This window comes from Apteryx mantelli, chromosome 30, assembly GCF_036417845.1.
Source record: "Apteryx mantelli isolate bAptMan1 chromosome 30, bAptMan1.hap1, whole genome shotgun sequence".
In the NCBI taxonomy this organism is placed as follows: Eukaryota; Metazoa; Chordata; class Aves; order Apterygiformes; family Apterygidae; genus Apteryx; species Apteryx mantelli.
In genome coordinates, this window is record NC_090007.1 from 927,543 (window position 1) to 949,865 (window position 22,323).

Here is a 22,323-nt window from a genome sequence, read left to right on the forward strand (position 1 = left end):
GAATCGGGCCCTGGTGGCAGACAGATGCCTCTGGAAACAGCTCTTATCTGCTGTGCTGAGTCATTCAGAGCAAGCCCTTAGAGGAGGGAGATGACCTTTTCTAAAGTGGATGCAGCGTAGGCCCCTCTCCCGTCTGGCTGTGCCCTTTAGGGGACAGTGGCATCCGTGTTCCTCTTGCGTCACTGTTTAAACAGTGGCTGCGCACCCCCCCCGGACTGGCTGCACTTCCACGAGCGAAGCAGATCTTCCAGTGCGTTGTAAATGCTGGTTATTTGTTTTACGAGCACGTCTTAAGCCCCTAGGTGCCCTGCAGGTAGGTAGTTTGGGCTGACTTGCGCCCTCCTCCAGGGGAGGTAGCAAAAGAAGGGAGGGAGGAGGCGAAAAGAGAAACTGTGGAGGAGGAGTGACTTGGCTCTGCTGCTGCCCAGCTGTGTAGCTCTGGCCAGAGACCAAACTGCTGCCTCAAGTTTCAGCTCCATTGACTTCACGTGCTCCTGAATACCGTTAGTGCCAACGAAGGCTGGAGCGCCGTGTGCCTTCGGAGCATCCTGCTCGGCAGCGCTCGGGGTCCTGGAAAGGGCTGCACGCTTCCCTGTGCTCACGCTGCAAGGTGGTAGCTTAACTGCAGGCGCCTGGGACCTGCGTGCGCCAGTGCAGGCCACGCGCAATGCGCTCCCAGCCCGCGGGGAGAGGAAGCACACGCACAGTCGCCACCAGCCTCGGAGGCCTGGGCCTGCTGGGCCCCCACTGCTCGCTCCTTGCCTCAGGGCTTTTCTTTGGTTTTTTGCTTGCACTGAATGTGTGCTAGAAACCACCAGCCCCTGTGTGCCTGAGAGAAACGTGGGCAAAGTCAGTCCTTGTTCCCACCTGCGGGAACTAGGAGGGAGGGAGATACGGTCTCGAGCTCCCTGCTTCATGGAGCTGCCGTTTGGACTGTGTCGCCTGTGGTCCTAGGAGGCACATAAACTTGCTGTAGTTCTCCTCGGAAGCCACGTGCGTTTTGAGTGATTGAAAGAGCTGATCTTCAGTTGAAGTGATGCTCTGGAGCAAGGCCGCTGCTCCGCTTCCTCGGCGAGGGCTGCTGCCTGCGCTCTGCCTCACCATCTCGCTTCCCTTGCAGGACAGGTGCCTGAGGAGGAGGCAGGGCAGAACGGGCAGAGCCGCAGCAAAGGGCTGCCCAAGGCCGTGTGCATGAACGGAACGGAGACGGGACAGCTGAGCACCAAATCGAAGGCAGAGCGGCGGGCAAGCGCCTCTTCCAACCCCTCCCGCAAGGCCTGCTCTGCCAGCAGCAAGATCCGCAAACTCTCCACCTGCAAGCAGCAGTGAGGCGGGAGCGCTCGTGCTCGTCACAGGTACGGGGGGCCGAGTGCCCGCCGGTGGTGGGCACATCCTTGGGTACTTGCTCGGGAAAAGGGGGGAGGGCTTTTGATCCTGCCCCAACCATGGGCAGCAGAAAAGGGCTGGGAAAAGGTGTTTTTGTAGGTCCGTGTGCCCCAGCTGAGGAGAGGGGAGAGGGAGGTCTGTGTCCTGAGCAGCCCTCTGAGAGCCCCCCCGGCATCCAGAGCCCAGATGCCCTGCGGCGTCTGGGAGCTGCAGAGCCAGCCCGGGCTGTGCCAGGGGGACCCTCGCGTGCTCCCTCCTCCTGCCCTGCCCTGCTGCCTGCGTCGCTCTGCTCTGCTCTACCCTCTTCTCCCTGCAAGATGCTGCCGTGGCAGGCAAGAGCTGCTGCTGCCGTAAACCCTCCCTCCCTCCTGGACTGTGACCAGGTCGTGTCGTGACAACCCCTTTCCTTGGCACCAGAGTGCCCCCCCTTCCCCCGTGCTCTGCAGCCTGACGCTACCGGCCTCACCACGACCTTCCTGGCTTGTAGGGACGGCTTTTCGCAAAGCCTCCAGCGTGCCGAGGAGCTGGGCTGCAGCAGGACACTGAGCACGGGGGGCCGCCCCTCCCTCAAGTGGGGCGGTAGCGTTGGCTGTGGGACTGTGCCGGCCGGTGACCCGCACAGACCCCTTCCCATCCCTGTCTCGGGCATTTGGGGAAGCTGCGAGCCCTCCCTGCTTCCCCCCCCCCCCCCCCCCCCCCGCTTTTCCGGCTCTTTCTTCGGCTCTGCAGCCCTGTCCCCTTCTTCCCACCCCTCATTCATAAGTGAGCCAGCAATGACTCATGTTCAGCACTCATCCACCCCCGTCCTCACTCTTGCGCTCGTCACAGGCGCTCTGTGGGGCTGAGGCTCTGTTATCTGTTTGGATCACGACCAGCTTTGTGGTGTGAAAAAAGCCAGGAATAAAAGCCTGTTCCTCCCCCTGCAGCTGTCAGGCCCGCGCGCTCGGCCCGTGTGGCAGCTTTAATCTTTAATTCATGGCTGGGAATGAGTCACCTGCACGGGGAGTTACTGTATCGGCGAGCGAATGCCTCGGCTGCAGGTCTCCCCGGGGAGCTGCCGTTCCTCTCGCCCCTTCCTTCCTGCTCCGTTACCCCAGCGTGGGGGCTCGTCCCCCCTGCACTGCTGCCAGCCAGCAGTCTCTGGGAAGGAGAAGGTCTATGCAGGCTGCCAGAGCCTGGTTAGGTCATTGCCTTCCATCTCCCAGCGCTCCAGCATGAATTACGGGGACTGCCAGGATAGAAATTGCCTGCTCCTAGCAGTGCCCTTCCCTTTCGTCAGTGCTTTAAAGCATTTGGAAACAAAAAAGCAGTCCCGGCTCCTCCTTGTCATGAATGAAGCTCCTTGACTGCCTCTTCAAGCTGGGAAACAAAAATCCGAGGAGAAGTGGCGGGTCCGGGGCACCTGGCCAAACGGCTGGGCTGGGTGCTATGCCGGCGCCCCCCTCCTGTGGCCAGAGCAGGCTCCCGGCCCCCCCTCTTGCTTTCTGTTTGCGAGGCACCAGTGGGAGTCTGAGCCCTGGGGCAGGGGTGTGATTTGCCCGTGGTCGCGTCAGCGGCCAGGGGCAGAGCTGGGCCTTGGACCCCAGTTTCGGCCCTGCCTAACGTTCTGCTTCTGTGTGTTCTCCCAAAAAACAGCGTGCCCCAGGGCCCGGGCCAGCCTGCATCCCACATCCTCGCCCCATCTCTGTGTCTCTCCTGGGAGTGGACTATGCTTGCAATCCAAAAAGAAAACAAAGGAAACCAACCAAGGAAAATGCCCCCACCTCCCCTGCTGCCCCCTCGCTACGGACAGCGCCAGGAATCAGAAGCTGATGGTGGCGAGACCCTACTTACCACCTTGGAAGAAGAAATCTCCAGCTGCGAAGATGCTGCCCCTCCTCCCCTAATCACTCTTTGCCAATCAAGACACTGATTCTGTTTTTAATTTTGCGATCGGAAGGGTGGGATGAGCAGGGTCGGGGCGCGGTGGGATCAGCGCCCCTCTCCCTGCCGGGGGTCCTGCCATGCTCACCCTGGCTGTGTAGAAGTCGTGCAAAGCCATTGCCGTGCACTTTATGTTTTAGACTACTGTTATATATTATATATTTTCCTCTTTTTTTTGTTTATATTTGCGGTATATTTAGAGATTCCTACACATCGTGATGTGTTTAAAATAAACCCGATGAGGAAAAAAAAAAAAAAAACAGGTATTAAGACAAAGCAAAACTCTATTAAACCTGCATGCTGTAAAAGGGCTCAGAAAAGGGAATGGGTGCGTTCATAGTCTTTTTTTTTTCTTTTTTTTTAAGAAAAAAAATAAAGTGAAAACGGAGAGGTGGGTTTCATGTCCTTCCTCCTGCAACAAGAGGGCAAGGGGGGAGCAACGTGGGTCTTGGGCCAGCCTGTCTGACTGGGGCTGCGCTCCCCGTGAGGGGACGTGGGTCAGCGGCCAGCCAAAACGTGCTCTTTTTTGAGCAGCTGCGGGGGCGATGCCCGGGGGGCAGCAGCAGGCTCCCTGCGCTCTCCTTACCTGCGTGCCCTGACCTCGCATCTCTCGGGGAGGAAGGAAAGGCTGGTGCCCCCCAACCCCAGGGTGCCCAGGCAGGGGAATCGGGGGGGGAAGGCGAGAACCAAACTCAGAAAAGTCACAGGTTTTGTTTTGTTTTCTTTGTTTGTTTGTTTTTATCTCCTTCGTTTATAGACATAAAAAGGCTGAGTTGTAGTTCGAGTTAGTGCTTTGGCCAGAGACTTTGCAGAGGGGAAGGAGCGACCTGGCCTCTTTACTCACATGCAATAGGGTCACCATGGAGGGGGCGCGGGGCAGGTCTGTGGCGTGGAGGGGGGCCCTCGGCCGTGCCCTGCCTGCCCCTCGTGCCCGTTCCCACTGCCAAGTCTCCCAGGTAATAAATCTTGGGCTTTTTTTCTTTTTTTCACCCATCCTTTGGAACATGAATAAAAACCCAACAAAAAGCTAACCCCCTCCCCGGAGCAGCAGCATCCACCTCTGTAAAAATCAATAAATATCCACCGAACGCACCAAGCCCCGCGCTGAGCTTTCGGGGAGGGCAGGGGCAAGGCGAGGAGCACCTCGGGGCTCGCGGATTGCATGCACGCGCCTGCCCGACCCGCGCTCGCCTCTCGTCCCACATCCCTGCGCGCCTGGGGCGCGAGGGCAGCGCCAGGGGCTGGCGAAGAGCCGCCTCCATCCCCTCTGAATTAGGGGGGGGCCCCAGGGCTGGTCCTGCTCCCCGAGCCCTCGGAGCGGTGGGCTGCAGAGCCCAGCGCAGCCCGTGGTGCGCCTGTGCCCCGGGAGGGACCCGCGGGGCCCTCGAGCATCCTCCCTGCCCGGGCACCGCGGCCCCCGTCCACCCGCTTCCCGTTCAGCTCCCCGCAGGGCTGGGCAGGGATGACTTTGCCCTAGGAGGCAATTACCCCCTCCCCAAATTACTGCCGCGTCCTGCTCCCTGCGAGGGCAGCACCGCGGCCTCCCCTAGCCAGCCGGCGCGACGCCCGGCCCCGGTCCCTTCCCTGCGCGGATGCCCCCGGCCAGGCGGAGAGAGCGGCATTATTGCTTGTAAAAAATCGGAGAGAGCGAGGGGAGAGCGTATCTGCTACACAGCTCTACTGTGAGGTAAGGGTTAGGCCTCAGCTAGATTTGGGGGTTTATTAGCAAAGTCCCTCGTAACTAACCTCCTGGCCCTGTCGTCGCAACTGGCTTTGGCAAACGCTCTGCTCCGCCTCTCCGGCCGCCGGGCCCCGGGGCAGGGTCCCCGCCGGGGTCCCCGGCAGCCCTGCGCCCCCTCCGGGGCCGGCGAGCCCGGGGGGCCCTTTGGCACCTCTCTGTCCCTCGCTCCCGGGAGCAAGGGGGCTCGGCCACCCCACGCTACCGGACCCCTTCCGTGGGGTTGGTTTCGGCCAGGGGCCCCTGCCCCTGCCCCACGCGCCCTCCGTGCCGGGGGCGCCGCCCTTCCCGAGACGCCCTGTGCTCCCCGCGCGCCCGGCGGCCCGGGCCGGGCGTCAGGCTGGTCCCAGCGCCGGCGGCAGGAGCCCTGAACCCTGGTGGGGGCCGAGCCCCGCTGTGCCGGGGTCTCTGCCCCCCCCCGGCGCGGGGCCTAGACGGGGCTGCGGTCGGGGGGGGCGTCGCTGGCCGCCACGACCACCACGCGCTCCGCGCTCTCTCCCGATTTCCGCAAGTGCCCGTAGAGCCGCTCCTCGAGGCCGCCGGCGATCTTGTCCATGAGCTCGGCGCCGGAGCCCAGCCCCAGGCACCGGCCGGCGCCGGAGCAGTCGTCCCCGGGGCTCTCGGGGCCGGCCCGGGGCTCGGGCGCCGCCTCGCCGGGCTCCTCCACGATCACCTGGATGTCGGGGTCGGGCAGGGCCGGGGCGCCGGCGGCCCCGTCCCCGGCCTCCCCGGCCTCCTCGTCGCTGGCGCTGACGATGCGGGGCAGGGGGCTGTGGAAGCGGGCGTCCAGCGGGTAGTTGGCGCTGTCGCCGCGGCGCAGGGGCGTGCGGTGCCGCTCCAGCGCCGGGTACCGCACGCCGGGGTCGCTGTACTGCTTGGCGTGCTGCCACTGCTTGCGCAGGTGGGTGCGGGAGCGGTGCTTGCCCCGCAGCGGCGAGTCGTCGAACTGGGGGTCGTGGCGCACGAAGGCGTTGAACAGCGCGTCCGTCTTCTCGTCGATGCTGTAGTCCCGCCGCGGCAGCGCCTCCCGCCCGGGGAACATCTGCCCGTAGGGGGACCAGGCCAGGGGGCTGTGGGGCGGCGGCGGGGGCCCCCCGCCCGCCGCGCCCCGGGGCTCGCTACCCTCCTCTTCCTCCTCCTCCTCCTCCTCCTCCTCTTCCTCCTCCTCCTCCTCCTCCGGCTCCCGGCCCTCGAAGCTCTCGAAGATGGTGCCTTTCCGCCCGGCGCTGGTGAAGCAAATGCGCTTCTCCGAGGCCGTCTGGTCCTTGGGGTGCCCCTCGTCGCCCGCCCGGCTGGGCGCCTCGATGGAGGCGTAGCCGCTGTCCATCTGCAGCAGTTTGCGCGTGCCCGGCTCCGAGTCGGGGCCCTCCGGCTTGGGCCGGCCCCAGGGTTTTTCCTCGGGGCCTTCGGCCTCATCCAGGGAGGAGGACGGGCAGGGGGGCAGGCCGCCGGCAGAGGAGACGCTGTCGCCGCCGTCGCTGCGCACCGAGTCCTGGTCGTTGCTCCGCTCGGAGGAGGCGTACAGCTCCAGGGAGGCCCGCAGGCTCCAGATGTCGTGGTAGGCGCTGGGCTGCTCGGCGCCGCCGGCCTCGCCGGGGCCGCCCGCGCCCCCCTCGCCCGGCTCTAGCCTGCGGGCAGCATCCCGGTGTCACGGCCGGGCCGAGCCCCGCTCCTGGCATGCACGGCCCCGCGGAGCTCCGGGGCGGGGGGAGAGGGAGAGGCACCGGCACCGGCGCTCCCAGGCTTTGCAGCGACGCCTTCGTGCCCCCGCCGCCCTGCCCAAGCCCCCGTCCCCATCACCTCCTGCTCCGGCCACCCCGAAAGGGCGGCAGCCCCCGGCGCAGGGGCCGGTGCGGGATCCCTCGGCGCCTCCCCGCGCCCGGCCCCATCCCCTCTATCTACTGAAAAATACCTGCCGAGAGAGGGTGGGGGGCTGGCTGGGGAGGGCAGGAAGGGGCCGGCCGCGGGGTGGAAGGCCACATCGTCCGTGTGGGCGATGTACTGGATGATGTCGGTCTGGTGAGGGTCCCGGTCCTCCTGGTCCATGCTCTCGCTGGCCGCCCGCTGCCGCTGGAACTGGCGCCGCTTGGGCGACCCTGGCGCGGGCGGAGGGCAGGGTCGGGGGACGGCGGCGCCCCGGCGGGCGGGCGGCTGCATCCCCAGGGCGCGCGCCCCGCCGCGCCGAGCCCCGTCCCCGCGGCTCCCACCTCTGGTGTCCAGGCTCGACGCCCGCTGGTTGCTCTCCAGCTTCCACTTCTTGATCCTGAAGTAGGGGCTGGCCCCGTCCAGGCTGGCGTGGCGGCGCAGGCGGGTGAAGAACTGCAGCACGGTGCCCGGCGCGGCGGCCGGGGCGGCATCGCCGGTGCCTGCGCCGCCCACGCCGGCCGCTTTCCCGCTCCTGGAGGCTGCTGCGAACTAGGGGGGGCGGGAGGGAGCCGTGAGAGCCGGTGCGGCGCGGGGGGGGCGCAGCGAGGCAGCGCATCCCCCCCCCGGCCCCCGCTCAGCTCCTTGGTCCTGCTGCAGCGGATGCACAAATGTCCCCTGGGGGCAGAGGACTAGGACTGGGGGGGGGGGGGTGCGTGTGTGTGTGCAGAGCCCGTTTCCAGCCGGACGCCCCCCTCCCTCCCGAGAGCCCCAGCATGGAGCAGGCGGCCCAGCAGCACCCCCCCCCCCCCGGGTGCACGGGGCCGTCCCTGCACGGTCGCACCGGGGCCGGTCGGGTCGGCGCAGGCTCCAGCATCCCCAGCCCCGCAGCCCCCCGCCCCGGCACTCACCGAGGGGCCCTCCCCGGAGTCGGAGGAGGCGGCCGGGCTGGCCTCCGTGAAGCTGGTGTCCACGGTGGAGTTGTAGGTGTCCCCGGGCAGCGCCGAGCTGGGGCACACGGCATGGCTGGGCAGCGCCGGCTGCGGCAGGGCTCCCGCGGGGGGCTGCAAGGCAGGCGCCGCGCGCTGGCGGGGGCTTTGCACGAGGGCCGGGTCCCGGGACCCCCCCCACACACAGCTCCTGCTGGGCCCCGAGACCTCTGTCCCCACGTCCCATCGCACCCCGTGACCCCCTGTCCCCGGCGCTGCCACGGGACCCCCGTCCCTGGGTCCGGTAGCGCATGGGCCCCCCTGTCCCGGCAGCACCGCGGGATCCCAGCCCGGGGGGGGGGTCTGTCCCTCACCTGGAAGATGGCGAGGCCGGGCTTGGCGGGGGGCAGGCGGGGGGTCATGGCCAGGCTGTTCTCGCTGGACTCGCACTCATGGATGGTGACGATCTTGAGGGCGGGCGGCGGGAGGTGCAGGTGGGTCAGGCGGGCGTTCTTCAGGTGGTGGAAGTCGCCCTCGGTCAGCGTGTACCTGCCGGGCATGGGGGGTTACGGGGGTGCTCCCGGCCCCCCCCTCCCTGTGCCCCGGCGTCTCCCGCCCGGCCCCGCGCGGCCCCTTCACCTCCTCCCCTTCTCCTGGGTCTTCTTGCCCTGGTCGAAGAGCGCCGCCTCGTTGAAGGAGACGCGGCGGGCAGTGGAGGAGCTGGAGGACAGGAACCGCTCGCCCTCCGCATCCCGGTAGCTGGAGGACGACAGGCAGTCGGGGTCCTCCGCCTTGATGGTGATGTCTGCAGGGAGCGAGGGGGGTCAGCGGCGGGGCCAGCCAAGCCCCCCCCCATGGCACCTGCTGCATCCCTGAGCTGAGCCCAGGCAAACTCGCAGCGCCCAAGGTGTTGCTACCAGCCCGGGCATCCCTGCTCCAAGCCCGCAGTCCCGCTCTTGCAGCCGGGGCTGATGATGGAGGAAACAGGGGGGATCCAGCTGCCCCTGCCCTGGTGCCACCACTGCTACCCCCTCCCTGGAGGGGCTGCACTGGCAGAGGGGCCGGGACCTGCCTCCCCCTGCCCGGGGGCGGCGCGGGGCTGGCGGTGCCGACGGGGAAGGGGAGGGCAGCGGTGCCCCGGCAGCCCCCGGCCGCGGTGCTCACCCTGGGCTGGCTGCGAGTCGTCCAGGTAGGTGGTGTTGGTTTTCTCGGGGTCATCGCTGGCTCTGCGGAGCGGGCAGGAGGGTTAGCAGCCCCCCCCATGCCGTGGGGCCGCGCGCCCCCGGGGGCCGGCGAGCCCCCGTCCTACCTGGAGTGCCGGCGGTCGGCTTCGCAGCACCGGCGGCAGATGATCAGGATGCCGGAGAGCAGGACCAGGGTGCCCCCGATGAAGATGGAGAGCAGGGCGAGGAGCAGCACGTAGCCATCCTGGGGGGACACCTCGCTGGGCACCGCCTGCGCGGGGCGACGGCGCGGCTGAGCGCGGCGGGGACGCCCGGGCCCGCAGCGCCCCACCGTCCCCCTCCCCTGCCAGACCCTCCCGCAGAGCCCAGGTGTCTGGGGCCCCGTGCTGCCCCCTCCGCCAAACCCCCCCCGATGCCCACGGCGCCGTGCCTCAGTTTCCCCTGTTTGCTGCCTGGGGGCCGGACACGCTCCGGCACCGGCGGGAGCAGGGAGGGCGGCTGCACGGGGTGGGATGTCCCCGGCACCCCGGCCCACCTGCACCCTGCCTCGCCGGGGCCCTTCGGGGCAGCGCCTCCTCCTGCGCCCCGCGCCGCGGCTGCGGCTGCGTGCGCTGCTCCCCCAGGGCGGCTGCTCTCCCCCGCCGCCCCCGGGCCTGCTGCCGGCTCCCCGGGGACTCGCCTTCACCAAGGCAACCGCAGCCCGGGGGAGGCAGCGCCGGCGGCGGCCCCCGCCGCGAGCGGCAGCGGGACCCCGGCCTTGCCGCGGCCTCGGCCCCGGGGCTCTGCCCCTGTGTGGGGGATGGCAGATGGGGGACGGTGCCGCCACCCCCGGCTGCGGCAGACGGGCCGATCCGGCAGCCCGGGGTGGCACCCAGGGCGCTTTGGGTCCCCAGCCCAGGCGCCTCTGCGGGGGGATGAGCAGGGCGCAGAGAGGTGCCGCCTGCCACCGGGCCGGCCGAGCGGGGCCGGATGCCAGCGGGGCTGGGAGGCTGGTGCCGCCCCCATCCCCATCCCCATCCCCATCCCCACATCCCGGGCACGGACCCCATCCCCGCCCCCATGGCCGTGGCCTGGGCAGGGACCCCACTGCCGTCCCCACAGCCACCTCCCAGGCACAGACCCCATCCCGTCCCCACGGCCACCTCCCAGGCACAGACCCCATCCCCATCCCCGCAGCACATCCTGGGCACGGACGTCATTCCCATCCCCATCCCTGTCACCACGGCCGCATCCATGCACAGACTCCATCCCCATCCCCATCGCCACAGCCACATCCCGGCCAGGCACCCCATCCCCATCCCCATCCCCATCCCGCAGCCGTGTCCCAAGCGCGGCCTCCGTCCCCGTCCCCGACGCCCCGGCGCCGTCGCGGGCCTGGACGCGGGGGTCGCGGCCGGGCCGGGCGGCGCCGCTCACCGTGCTGCTCTCGGTCGCGTTGTCCCAGGGCGTCGGGTCATCGCTCATGGTCCGTCCGTCCGGGCGCGTCCCGCGGCGGCGGCGCACAAAGGGCGGCGGGGCCGCGGCGGCGGCGGCGGCGGCGGCGGCTCCTGGGGGCCCCGGGCCCTGCCGGCACCGCGGTGCGGAGCTGCCGGAGGGACCGGGATGAGGGATGGAGGGAGGGTGTGGTCAGGAGGGAGGGAGGGAGGGAGGGAGGGAAGGATGGAGGCATGGTGGGATGGAGGGAGGGAGGGACGGAGGGTGTGGTCAGGAGGGAGGGAGGGATGGAGGGAACGTGGGCTGGGGGGTGGAGGAGGGATGGAGGGAAGGTGAGATGGGGATGGAGGAGGGATGGAGGGAAGGTGGGTTTGGGGGATGGAGGAGGGATGGAGGGAAGGTGAGATGGGGGTGGAGGAGGGATGGAGGGAAGGTGGGTTTGGGGAGTGGAGGAGGGATGGAGGGAAGGTGAGATGGGGGATGGAGGAGGGATGGAGGGAAGGTGGGCTCGGGGGGACGGAGGGGAGCTGGGCTCCAGAGGGGTGGCAGGAGGCGCGGGGGGTCGTAGGACCGTTCCCCTCTCAGCCCCACTGCCCCCTCCCCGGAGACCCTGCGCACCCCGGCAGCCCCCCTGCCCCCCCGCCAGACCCAGCTCCCGCCCCGGCCCTAACCCCTGGGCCCCACAGACCCCTCCCCGCGCCCCTCTGCCCGCGGAGCCCCACGCCGGCAGCCGGCAGCCCCGACGGAGCCAAACCCCGGGGGCGCCGGGAGAAGCCAGGCTGGCCGCAGCCCGGTGGAGGGGTGCCGGGGGGCACGGGGCGGCACGGCACCGGATGCCGGCGGTGCTCCGGGGGCACCGTCCCAGCTCCCCGCACGCAGCCAAACCCTGCACCCCCACGGGCCAGGACAAGCTCCAGCACCCCGGGCCCGGGGGTCTCGCGGAGGCGCCCCGGCCGCTGCCCGCGCTCGGCCACCCTGGGGCCGGGGCTCCGGCGGGCGCCGCGCCGCGGAGGGGAGCACTGCCGGCGGCGGCGAGGCAGATGGCTTCCCCGCACGCGGCGTGGAAGGAGCTGGCGTGGGTGTCGCCGGAGCGCTGGGTGACGGCGCCTCTGAGTCAGCCGGAGAGCGGCTCCGTCATCGGGCTGTCACCAGACCCAGAGCCGGTGCCCCGGCCCCGAGGGAGGGGACAGGGCTGCGAGGGGCCGAGCGGGGCTGGGGCCGAGCGCCTCCGGGGCCCGGGGGCCTTGGAGAAGGGCTGAGCTCCCCCGGGGCGAGAGCTGCCGGGGCCGGGGGACAGACAGACAGGCAGACGGGCACCTCCGCACCCGCCGCCCTGGCACAAACCCTGCAGGCTTGGGAAACCAGGCTGAAGCCTCCTCTTCCTCCTGCCCCGCACAGCAGAGCCCCGGGGGGGTTCTCCCCCGTGGACCCCAGTGCCGCAGGTCCGTGTGCCCCTGTCCGTGTGTCCCCAGGCTGCCGGAGGGGCTGGGGGCCGCAGGAGGCTCGAAGCTGCCCCCTCGGCAGCGGGGCTGGGGTGGGCGATGCTGCCGTCGAGCAGCAGCCATCGCAGCAAGCCCTGGACTCCCCCAGCGGGGCTGTGGGCAGGGGGGGGCACAGTGCCGTGACGGCTGGGAAACCGCTCGAAATCAGGTCAGGGAAAAAATATGAATGGAGCCCGTGGCAGGTCGGGAAAGGAACAGCTTGTGGGGACAGCGAGGGAGGACTTTAACCATGTCGGGGACAGCAGGCCACCCGGCACGGGGACGAGGGCCAGCCCCGGCCATGCTCGGGGCTTGCACCCCGCTGGTGACGCTCCGGGAGTCGGGGACCGGCTGGGCAGCGACCCCGACTCTGCACGGGCCATGGGGAGTCCCGGAGCCGCGCAGGGACCGGGGCAGCACAGGGAGCCGAGCGCGTCGCCCCGGTCCCCACCACGGCCCCGGGCACGTGGGGAGGGAGACGGGGATCCCTCCTCCTGCCCGGACGTGGGTCTGGCGTGGGGCACCGGGGTCTGGGGCTCCCGGTGCAGGGGCCGCGGCTCCCTGCCTGCAGCGCCCGGGTGGGGACCCCGGCGGGGCACCCGGTGCCCCCGGTGCCCGGGAGGGCGAGGAAGGGGGAGACGGGGACGTGGGGAAGAATGTCGGGCCTGTTTCCCCATCATGGAGGAATTCAGTCTCCATGACGACCCGGCGGGAACAGGCCGGCCATTGTCTGGACACCGGCTCGGAGGAGACGGTCCCCGGGCTGGCGCCTCGGGGGACGGCGACGGGGACCTGGCCTGGCGGCAGGCTGCGGCGCGGGGTGGCGGCACCAGGGTCCTGCGCTGGTCCCCGGCGCCCGCCGGTGCTCGGGGCTCGGCCGCGGCACCTCCAGGGCTGCCCACGGCGGAGGCGGTGGGAGCCGGTGCATGGGGCATCGTGGACGCGGTCGTGCGGGTGGGCACCGCGGGGGCCTGGGGGTGTGCGGGGGCCCGGGGGGGGGCTTCGTGCCCCAAACGCGAGGGTGGCAGCGTGCAGGCGCCTCGCGGCTCCAGCTGTGCCCGGGCTGCGTTAGCAGCTCGGTCCCTGCTGCCGGCGCGGCTGCGGCTCCCCAGAAACGCCCCATCCCCCTGTCCGGCCTGGGCAAGGGGCGATGTGGGGCTGGGATGGAGCCGGGGACGTGGGGCAGGGTGCAGGGGGGGTGCAGGCGGGGATGTGGGGCAGGAGGGGGGCTTGGAGCAGGAGCAGGATGTGGGGCAGGGATGAGGGGCAGGGATGCAGGAGAGGATGCAGACATGGAGGGATGTGGGAGGCAGGGATGCAGGGAGGGGACAGAGCAGAGGCAATGTGGGGCAGGGATGCAGCTGGGCACACAGGCAGGGGGATGTGGGGCAGGGATGCAGGCAGGGACACAGAGCAGGGGGGATGCGTGGGGCAGGGCTTCAGGGGGATGTGGGGCAGGGCTGCAGGGGGATGTGGGGCAGGGCTGCAGGCAGGGACACAGAGCAGGGGGAATGCATGGGGCAGGGCTGCAGGGGGATGTGGGACAGGGACACAGAGCAGGGGGGATGTGTGGGGCAGGGCTGCAGGGGGATGTGGGGCAGGGCTGCAGAGCAGGGGGATGTGGGGCAGGGATGCAGGCGGGGCTGCAGAGCAGGGGGATGTGGGGCAGGGCTGCAGGGGGATGTGGGGCAGGGATGCAGGCAGGGACGCAGAGCGGGGGGGACGCGTGGGGCAGCCCCGGGGCCGGCGGGGCCCCCGCCGACGGGGCTGTGGGGCCGGGCCGGGGGCGCGGCGGGTCCCGGCAGCGGCCCCGCCCCCCGGACTGTCGCGATAGGCGCTGTCGCGAGGCGGGGGCCGGACACTCACCTAGAGCCGCTGCCGGCGCCGGGGCTCCATCGCGCCGCTGCGCTCGCTGCGCCCGGGCGGCCCCGCGATTTATGAATGAACCGGAGCCGCCCCCGCGCGGCGCGGCGTGACGTGGGGGCCGGCGCTGCCCCACGGCCCCGCACGGCCCCCGTGTTCCTGCCCCACGGCCCCCGTGTTCCTGCCCCGCAGCCCCACGTGCCTGCCCCACGGCATGGCACTGCCCCACAGCCCCCGCGTTCCTGCCCCACAGCGCAGCATGGCCCCCCCATCCCTGCCCCACGTGCCTGCCCCACAGCACAGCAGCACCCGGTGTTTCTGCCTCGCAGCCCTGCACGTCTGCCCCACACCCCGGGTAAGGCCCCTGTGTGCCTGCCCCACAGTGTGGACACAGCCCCCTGCAGCCCTGCCCCACATCCCCGGCTCCAGCACCCCACAGCCCTGGTCCCCATTGCCCCTGCAGCCCTGCCCCACGCCCTCCTGCTCCCCCATGACCTCCTCCTGCCCCACCGCCCCTCCTGCCCTGGGTGCCAGCGCCCAGGAGAGCCAGAGCCGGTAAGATGTGGTATGTCCGGGAGGGACGGGTGCCGCCACCACGAGCGCACCGGGGCAGAGCCCACCTGGGGCCACGCCATCCGGACGCGCATCCCTGAGGCCACGTGCCCCACGGCACAGGGCTGTGGGGCAGGGCCGTGGGGCAAGGCCCAGCAGCTCTGCCCCCAGCTGCGCTGCAGGCGCCGGGATGGGGAACGCCGTCCCCTGCAGCGCGGGTGTCCCGCAGGGCCAAGCAGTGGCGTCCTGTGGGAGAGGGGGCCGTTTTGGGGGGGGGGAGGGGTCAGTGTGGGGCTGCCAGGGGTTGGGGGCTGGTGGAGCAGGGCAGCAGGGGTCAGTGGCGCTGGGCAGCCCCAGACCAGACGCCCTGGGGATGGGCACGATCAGGCACAGACCCTGCCGGGCGCAGGGCGCGGGCTCAAACGCCCCCCCCCCCCCCAGGTTTCTACAGCTCCCCCAGGCCCGGCCCTTGGGGAACAAGGCGACCCTACAATAAACAAGGGGCGGGGGACTACAACTCCCAGCTGCCCCCGCGCGCGGCGCGGCGCGCCCGTTCCGATATATTACGCTACTTCCGGCCCCGCCCCGGCGCACACTGGGGTTTGTAGTCCGGCGGGCACCGCCCCCCGGGGAGGTCCGTGGGCGGCGCCGCGGCGCACGCTGGGAGTTGTAGTCCCGGTGGCTTCCCGGCGTGCCCCGCGCCCGGTCCCGCTCGCCCTTGGCGTCGCCCCGGCCCCGCTCCCCGCGCCGCCATGTTCTCCGCCCGCCGCCTCCTGGGCCTCGGGCCCCGCGGCCTGCCCCTGCTGCGGCCCCGCGCCCGCGCCTACGCCGAGCCCGCCGCCGCCGCCGCCGGCCCCGCGCAGATGGCCTTCACCTTCGCCTCGCCCACGCAGGTAGCGCCGCGCCGCGCCGCCGGGGGCGGGGTGGGGGGGAAGGTGCCTCGTACCGCGGCGCGGCCCGGCCCCGCGGGGCCCCTCGCGGCAGCCGCCCGGGCCCGAGCGCTGCTGGCGGGCTGCTGCGTGCCGCAAGGCCCGGGGGGCTGCGGGGGGGCTCCCGCCCAGGCAGGCAGCCCGGTGGCAGCCCGCCGTGCCCGGGGCCGGGCCGGGAGCAGCGCCGAGAGGCCCGGGAAGGCCCCGGGGCAGCGGTGGGACGGGGGTCAGGAAGGGCTGCGGCTTCGCGCCCTTGGGATCGACGGACGAAGCAGGTCGGGAGCAGCACCGCGGGTTACGGGGTTACGGGGTTACGGTCTCGTCCGCCCTGCTGCTCCCGCCGGGCTGGCGCTGCTACCCCGGCCCTCCCGCCGCCCCGCCTGGCCCCCTTCCCTCGCCTGCTGCCCTTGCCCCAGGCCGTGCTGCGGCGACAGCAGGGACCCTCGGGCGCCCATCGCGCTGCGCCTCCCTCCCTCCCTCCCCTGCCCGCCGGTGCAGCGCTCAGCCCCTCGGGCCCCGCGGCTGCCTCGCCCTGCAGCTCTGCCGTGGCCCGCGTGGTGACGTTCTTGCTCTTCCAGCCCCGGCCCTTTTCTTGGAGCCGATGTGGCTGTTCTGGCGGCGCTGTGCGCAGCGGGGTGGTGACCGAGGCGCTGCTCTGTGGTGTCCCGCACAGCTCCTGAAATGCCCGGGGCTGCTGGGGGAAGAGGCCGGCGGAGCTGGACTTGTTGCTCTTTGAGGGCACGGCTGCGCTGGCAGAGCGCTCGGTACGCGCAGCAGCCGTGGTGTTGCAAGGCAGGACTCGCACCGCGCTGGCAGAGCTGTGTGGGATGCCTGCATGGAGGCTGCATCGCCGGCTTATGTCAGAGTGGTGACGGTTCGCGTCAAGGTCTCCCTACGCTCTTCTCAGGCTTCTCTGAGCTGCACCCTTTGCCTCTCGCCCACTCCTGACTTTGCGTCTCCGCCTGCTGCCTCCCTGCCGCCACCACCACACCTCTCCGAAGGCTTGGAGCGCTTTTCCAGTCCGTTTGCCAGGCCCCCTCCTCCAGAGCCCGGGTCCCGCCCTGTGGAAGGTTCAGGCTGTACTGGTCACACCTTGCCGCGTGTTAAACCCATCACCTTGTGGCCTGCCAGCTGCTCGGAGCAGGGCGCTTACCTCAGCCCTTCACACCCTCTGGGGTGGGAGCAGGCTGCACGCCGCGTTTCTCAGCTCTCGAGAGTCACGGGAGCGACCTTCATCCTTTCCCTTGCTGCCACCCCTCTGTTCATGGTAACAGATTGTTTCCATCTGCTCTGCCCTCCCCAACCAGGTGTTTTACAACGGAGCCAACGTGAAGCAGGTAGACGTGCCCACGCTGACTGGCTCCTTTGGTATCCTGGCCTCTCACGTCCCCACCCTGCAGGTCCTCAAACCTGGAGTCGTGACAGTCTATGCTGAGGATGGCACGGCCACCAAATATTTTGGTAAGTAAAGCAGACGGAGCCGTGGAAGGAGGAAAGTGTGCGTAGGGGGATTGTTCTCAGGGCTTTCATAAGGGAGACTCTGCCGATCAAGGTGTGCCCTGGTGGAGTTCCAGGAATTTCTGCTTTCCCAGCCTTCTAGTGGCTGCTGGAGGCTGCCGTGGTTGGCCTGGAGGCCAGGGTGCTGGGGAGTTGCTCTGGAAGATGGTGGCTCAGCATATGAGGCAGAAGTCTGGGGATCAGGTTTCCTTGATCCTGCTCAGAGGCTGCTGCTGCGTGTCTGAGTTTCCTCTGCTTTAGCTTTCCTTTTGGTAAAGCGAGGCTAACGCTGCCACAGCACTCGTGAGGGGTCTGTGGGACTTGGTAAATGTTATGGGAGGACTCTGAGGATTTGCTTTGGCCAAGGGATCTTGGAGCTTCCTGGGATCCAGTTAGCAACGGTTGGCCTGAGATGCGCGGAGCAGCCTCTTGGTGGAGGCGCCCATGGCCGCGGGAGCGGACTGCAGTCCTTCCTTTGCACTCGTTTTTGCAGGGAGGCAGGAAAGTGGGTCAATCCCAAAGGTACAGGAGACAGGAGGGCACCTGCTGCTGCGGCTGCCTGGCCGGAGCCGTCCTGCGCGTCGGCCCCCAAACGAGGGGGACGCGGCAGCCCTGCCTGCACCGTCTGACTTAGTCCTGCCGTTGTGCCTTTGCAGTGAGCAGCGGCTCCGTCACAGTGCACGCGGACTCCACCGTGCAGGTGCTGGCAGAGGAGGCGGTGACGATGGACATGCTGGATCTGGCTGTGAGTACCCCCGGTCCCCGTGGGCTGGGCTGCGCCCGGCCTTTCTTGGGCGGGCGCTGGCAGCCAGGCTGCCTCACGCAGGGGAATTTGCTCCCTGCTTCTCTTATGTGGGGTGGTTGTCTCAGGAGCTTCCTGTGGCTGCGGAAAGCATGCCAAGACCAAGGGCTGTGCCTTCACCCTGAGCTTCCCATCACCCACTGATCAGGATCAAAGGCTCAGAGCTCCTCTTCAGGCTGTGGGGAAAGGAAACCGTGGAGTCGTTAACCCTTCTCCGGGCCACATCTCAGCTCTTGGACAGATGCTGATCTTGCCCCTCCCCACCCCCTTAGTCTTGGGACCAGCTTTTCCGCAGCGGGGCCTGTTGATAAGGTGCCTGTTGCCAGCACAGGCTTGTAAACAGGCCTCTGCAGCCCCGTGTGGGGCCCTGTGCGCGGGGCGGACTGCTGCAGTGAAGGCAGGGGTGGGAGGGGAGTGACTCAAGGGCTGTAGGACAAGTCACCCTTTGGTGGTCTCTCAGTGACGCATTCCTTGTGCTCTCGTGTTCAGACTGCAAAATCAAATCTGGAGAAGGCTGTTTCGGAGATGGCTGCAGCATCCGATGAAGCAGCTAAAGCAGAAGCCCAGATTAAAGTAGAAGCCAATGAAGCTCTTGTGAAAGCCCTGGAGTAATTAGGGTACGTGTCTCCTGTATATATCTTGACCGAGATTTCCAGATCTGCTCTGGAGCTGAGTCCCTGCACTATGCTGCCTGCAGGGAGCTTCCTCTCAGAGTAGTCGGGCCGCCCCAGGGCTGGGCTAAAGGTTTGTGCCGGGGTTTTAGGGAATGGGGACGGTAGGGCTGTCCCCTCTGTGTTCAGCTGTCAGCTCTGGGGGGCTTGTGGGGGGCCCTGCCCGGAGCCGCCCCGGAGCCGCTAGATGGCAGCACGGACCGGCACCGCGCCGCTGCGCCCGGCCGCCACGGGTGCCTCTGGGTTAGCAGCGGGGTGCCAGGACGCGGCTGTGAACGCGGAGTCACTAGTGGGGCAAGAGACTCGCAGGCCTCGTTGCTGCCTCCAGGTCCCCGTTGGGACACACAGCCTGGGCCTGGCCACGCCAGGGGAAGGCTGGATGCCTGGGGCCCCGGAGGCAAGACAAGTGGTGTGTGGCCTCTGTTCCACGTATACTCCCTTCTATTAAAAACAAACAGCTTCTGTCTCCGGGGAGGGAAGGCAAGGCTGCTTACCTCATGGCCCATTTTCCCTCTGCCCTGCTAAGATTGTGCCTCATCCCTTTTTTTTCCCACGTGCTGGCAGTTGGGAGTCTTGCTCTGCGGCAGTCAACGTGTGCTGAGCCTGACAGGTGAGTCACTGGAAGCCTCACAGATGGCCTCTCCCTGGAGCAGGTACAGCAGGGCAGCGGCTCCCCCGTTATCTCCCTGATCTCTGGTCCCTTTGCTCTTTGGCCCGTGTAGGTCAGATCTGAGAGGGCCGATGGCTCTTGTTTACTCGCTAAGCGGCAGTTTAACAACCTTAGTGAGGACCAAGCCCTCAGATCGGTATCCGCTGTTCTTCCTAGCCCGCCTCGCGTTAAAACCGACTCCGCTTCTGTGTGTTGCAGGAATCCCACTGTCGATGTAAAGAAACCCCAGACTGTCCTACTTGTCCTGGCTTCCCCCGTTTGTACAGATGGTGCGGGACAAATGGAGGCGGAGAAAATGCTCTGATCAATTAAAAGGAAATGCAATCCTGTCTTGTAGCACGTGACCTTCTTCTGAGGCAGCAAATTGCAGCTTGTGCTGTGCTGGTGGTTAGCTGCCTGGGGGCAGGTTCCTGCCCCCACTTTGGGGTCTGGCAGGGTGCAGTTGCTCTGAGGGGGGTGCGTAACTCCAGCACTGGTCTGTGGTTCTACTGGGAATTCCCAAGGGAGATGTGACCAAGGCTTATCAAAGAGGTTTTATAACCCCCTCCCGTTGCTATCAGCCACCTCCACCTCAAATAATGCACCTGGACAGCAGGATTACTGCAGCACAGGAGGAGGTGCCGACGGGGCAGCGCAGGTCCGTAGCAAAGGCTTCCTGTTCTGACTCTTCTGGAGAGCCTCCCCCACCCTGTTTATCACAAGCTTTTGCTTAGCCTTGTGGCTCCTTTGCTGCAGGAATTCACATTAGCTCTGATCTTTCTTTGTGGTACTTCCTGAAGCTGGACAGCAGCTGCCCAGACTTTGACCCATTTCCCTGCTGCTGTGAGCTGTTACTGTATTCCCACTGCATGCACGGCATGCAGAGCAGGGAGAAACCTCCCCCTGCTCCTTGGAGATATCTCGGTGTAGCGAGGGAAGGAGACTCCTTATTGGTGGGAGTCTTTCCTGAATTGATGTGTTTTGGGGACGGTTGGTGCTTTTGCTCCATTGACGTTGCTGGTTCCTTGCCCCCAGCGTTAGCTCGCGAGCAGCCCTCTAACGAGGCTGGCCTGGGGTCATCTCTAGCCCTCCAGCTAGGAGGAAGTGGGAGGCGCTCTGCGCGTCTCCGCAGCAAACCTGCGGGTCGCCGCGTGCCTCGTGAAATGGCAGCACCGCTGGGAAGGAGTGGGTTCGAGCGAGGGGCCGAATCTGATCCTGTCTGTGCCAGACGCCTGAGGATGTGTGTCTTGCCAACGGCACCATCTGTTGCTAGGCTCTTAGCTCAGTACTGTCCTCCTTACGCCTCCCAGGGAGGGATTTCAGGTTCCCTCTAGCTGTGCAAACTCTCCCAGCGCATACTTGCCAGCTGGGGGAGGCTGAGGCACGGCACGGCACAGCGCAGCAGCCGCTGGCCTCTGGGTGCACAGGGCTGGAGTCCCTCTTCCTTTGCTCTAATCCCCTTTTCCCTGCAGCCTTCCAGCGCTTGCCTGGGAACACGAGTCGGTTTTGCTTGTGGCCTGTGTGGGCAGCTGCTCCAGCGAAGGTCAGCGGGCAGCAGGTTTGCGTCTCCCCCGGCAGGCTGCGAGCGCGGCTCTGCGCGGCTCTGCAGGCAGAGTGGGGCATGGTTATTTTCAGCGCTGCCACCCAGGATGTAATCTTGGCTGCCTCCTCTTCTTCTCACCGCCACCTCCTCCCCCTTCTCTCTCTCTCTCTCTGTCTTTCTCTCCCCCCCCCTCCACAAATGATCAAAAATAGTGCCTGTGGTGTTAAATTTCTCACTCTGTAGCTTATTAAAAGACTCTAAACGCCTGACGCTGAGCCTATTTGAAGCTCAGCCGACTTCCCAGTTTCTGAGCTGCTCCAGTGCGTTTTTCTTCCCTTCCCCTCTCTCTCTTTTTTTCTTTTTTTTTCTTAAAGGTCATACGTTACGCTGTGCATAAGCAAAGCCTCAAAGTCAGAGCGAGTGCTAATTAAAACGTCTCGGGAATAACTGGGGACGGAACGGCTTCGCTCCCTCTTCCGTTCTCTCTCTCTCTCTCTCTCCTCTCTGTCCCCAGTTTCTATTTGTGGCTTGCGTGTGCCTCTCTCGACACATGCAGCCTCTCTCTTTCCGACGGAAGGTGGCTTATTTTTTTCATCTAATGGAAGAGCGTTGGCGAGGCCGGGAAGCTGGGGAAACGGCCAGCTGCTATTTTTAGGATGGGAAAAAAGTGTCTCCGTCAGCGTCCTCTCACCAGCTCTTCCCACTGCCTCCCGCCAGCGAGGAAGGGCAAAGCGGGGGGGGATGCGGGGAGGGAGGGGGCGGCGCGGTCCGTGCCCTGGCCGAGCTCCCCTCGCAGGGTGCCCCTCGCTGCGCCCTCCGCAAGGGGACGCCTGCTGGGTCGCGTCGTCTCCGAGGGCTGCGTTTGGGGCCGAGCGCCGAGGGCACCTCTGCGTCCGTGGGGTGGGTTCTGCTGGCCTGGGAGACGGCCGAGACACCGGGGAGATGTCTGGGCTCCAGCTGCGCCCCGTGAGGCTTCCTTTCGCCTGGGCGGGGGCCGTCAGGCCACGTGGGTATGGGGCAAAGGCTTGTGCCTAAAGCCCCTTTCGCCTGCCCTCCCCTTTCCTTTGCGCTCCCTGCTGCGGGGCAGGCGAGCAGCTGCCCCCGGGAGGGGGCAATCGTCAGGCACGAGGCGCAGAACGGAGCAGCGCTCGGCGCGGACCCCCTGCACCCCGGCCGCCTGCGCCACTGCCTCGAGCGCAGCGCTGCAGCCCTGCTCGCCCGGCCCCGCGGGCACGGGACAGCGTGCGGGGACATTCCCACCGCTCTTCCTGCTTCCTCTTGTAGCCGGGCATGCTCACCGCCTTCCCTATCGGGGTTTCTTTTCCCATGGCCCGGGCTCAGCCTCTCTAACCTGCCCCGTCCTTTCCCATCACCGCTAATTATCAGGATGGTTACGTACAGAGCAGCGTTATCCTCCTCCCCCAGCTCGCCGAGCTGAGCTCTCGGCTCCCTCTGCCCACGCTGGGAGCCACGATCAGTCACGTCCCGCTGGATGCCATGAAAATGGTCTCTGACTCTCTGCTTGGCGCATGAGACGTGTGGCTGCATTTAAATGGGAGGCGAATCTCTTCCCTGCTGGCGGCTCCCGTGTGATGCTGTGATGGGGCTAGGTGCCGTGGAGACGGGACCGCGCGGGGACCTGGGGAGCTGGGGGCCTCGCTGCGGGCAGAGGGGGGAGCGAGGGCTGCAGGCTTGATGTGGACTGTGCATGCAGCCGCGGATGCGGTTCGGCAGGTGAATCCTCCCCTTTCCTTTGTGCCCGGCCGGGCAGGGCTCGGGGCAGCGTTCTCTGCTTTGGAAATGGTGGGGAGGCCGCCGGGCTGTCCTGGCTGCCGTGGGTCCCGGCAAGGTGCTCGAGAGCCCTTGATCCAGGAGCGCC

At 67.8% G+C, this 22,323-nt stretch overlaps 3 protein-coding genes across 7 annotated transcripts in view; 2 read left to right on the forward strand and 1 right to left on the reverse strand.

The window, feature by feature from the left end:
• The window catches only part of STK11 (serine/threonine kinase 11), a 50,593-nt gene extending 46,964 nt beyond the window's left edge, over positions 1 to 3,629 (forward strand). For 3 of the 4 annotated variants that reach the window (XM_067313040.1, XM_067313041.1, XM_067313039.1), the window contains 2 exons: positions 1,121 to 1,355; positions 3,022 to 3,629. In XM_067313040.1, coding sequence (XP_067169141.1) covers positions 1,121 to 1,329 — 209 coding nt within the window. In that variant the 3' untranslated portion in view covers positions 1,330 to 1,355; positions 3,022 to 3,629. Of the gene's footprint in view, positions 1 to 1,120; positions 1,356 to 3,021 lie in introns of those variants that run through there. The other variant, XM_067313042.1, reaches the window with a different exon arrangement.
• Positions 3,533 to 10,561, reverse strand: CBARP (CACN subunit beta associated regulatory protein). The gene is made up of 9 exons (XM_067313038.1): positions 10,440 to 10,561; positions 9,149 to 9,294; positions 9,004 to 9,065; positions 8,479 to 8,644; positions 8,214 to 8,388; positions 7,822 to 7,974; positions 7,255 to 7,462; positions 6,960 to 7,143; positions 3,533 to 6,675 (listed from the first exon to the last, which is right to left on the reverse strand). The coding sequence occupies exons 1-9, from the start codon at positions 10,485 to 10,487 to the stop codon at positions 5,478 to 5,480; spliced, it is 2,340 nt and encodes a 779-aa protein (XP_067169139.1). The 5' UTR covers positions 10,488 to 10,561; the 3' UTR covers positions 3,533 to 5,477.
• A 4,509-nt stretch (positions 10,562 to 15,070) lies between these two features.
• Positions 15,071 to 19,251, forward strand: ATP5F1D (ATP synthase F1 subunit delta). Of its 2 annotated transcripts, XR_010886599.1 has the most exons (6): positions 15,071 to 15,246; positions 16,590 to 16,743; positions 17,436 to 17,524; positions 18,071 to 18,198; positions 18,817 to 18,862; positions 19,121 to 19,251. XR_010886599.1 is itself a non-coding variant. In XM_067312976.1 (5 exons), the coding sequence occupies exons 1-4, from the start codon at positions 15,106 to 15,108 to the stop codon at positions 18,191 to 18,193; spliced, it is 507 nt and encodes a 168-aa protein (XP_067169077.1). In that variant the 5' UTR covers positions 15,074 to 15,105; the 3' UTR covers positions 18,194 to 18,198; positions 19,121 to 19,251. The 2 variants fall into 2 exon arrangements, 1 of the variants encoding a protein (XP_067169077.1); XM_067312976.1 differs by lacking the exon at positions 18,817 to 18,862 and having other exon boundaries at positions 15,074 to 15,246.
• Positions 19,252 to 22,323: the final 3,072 nt, after the last annotated feature.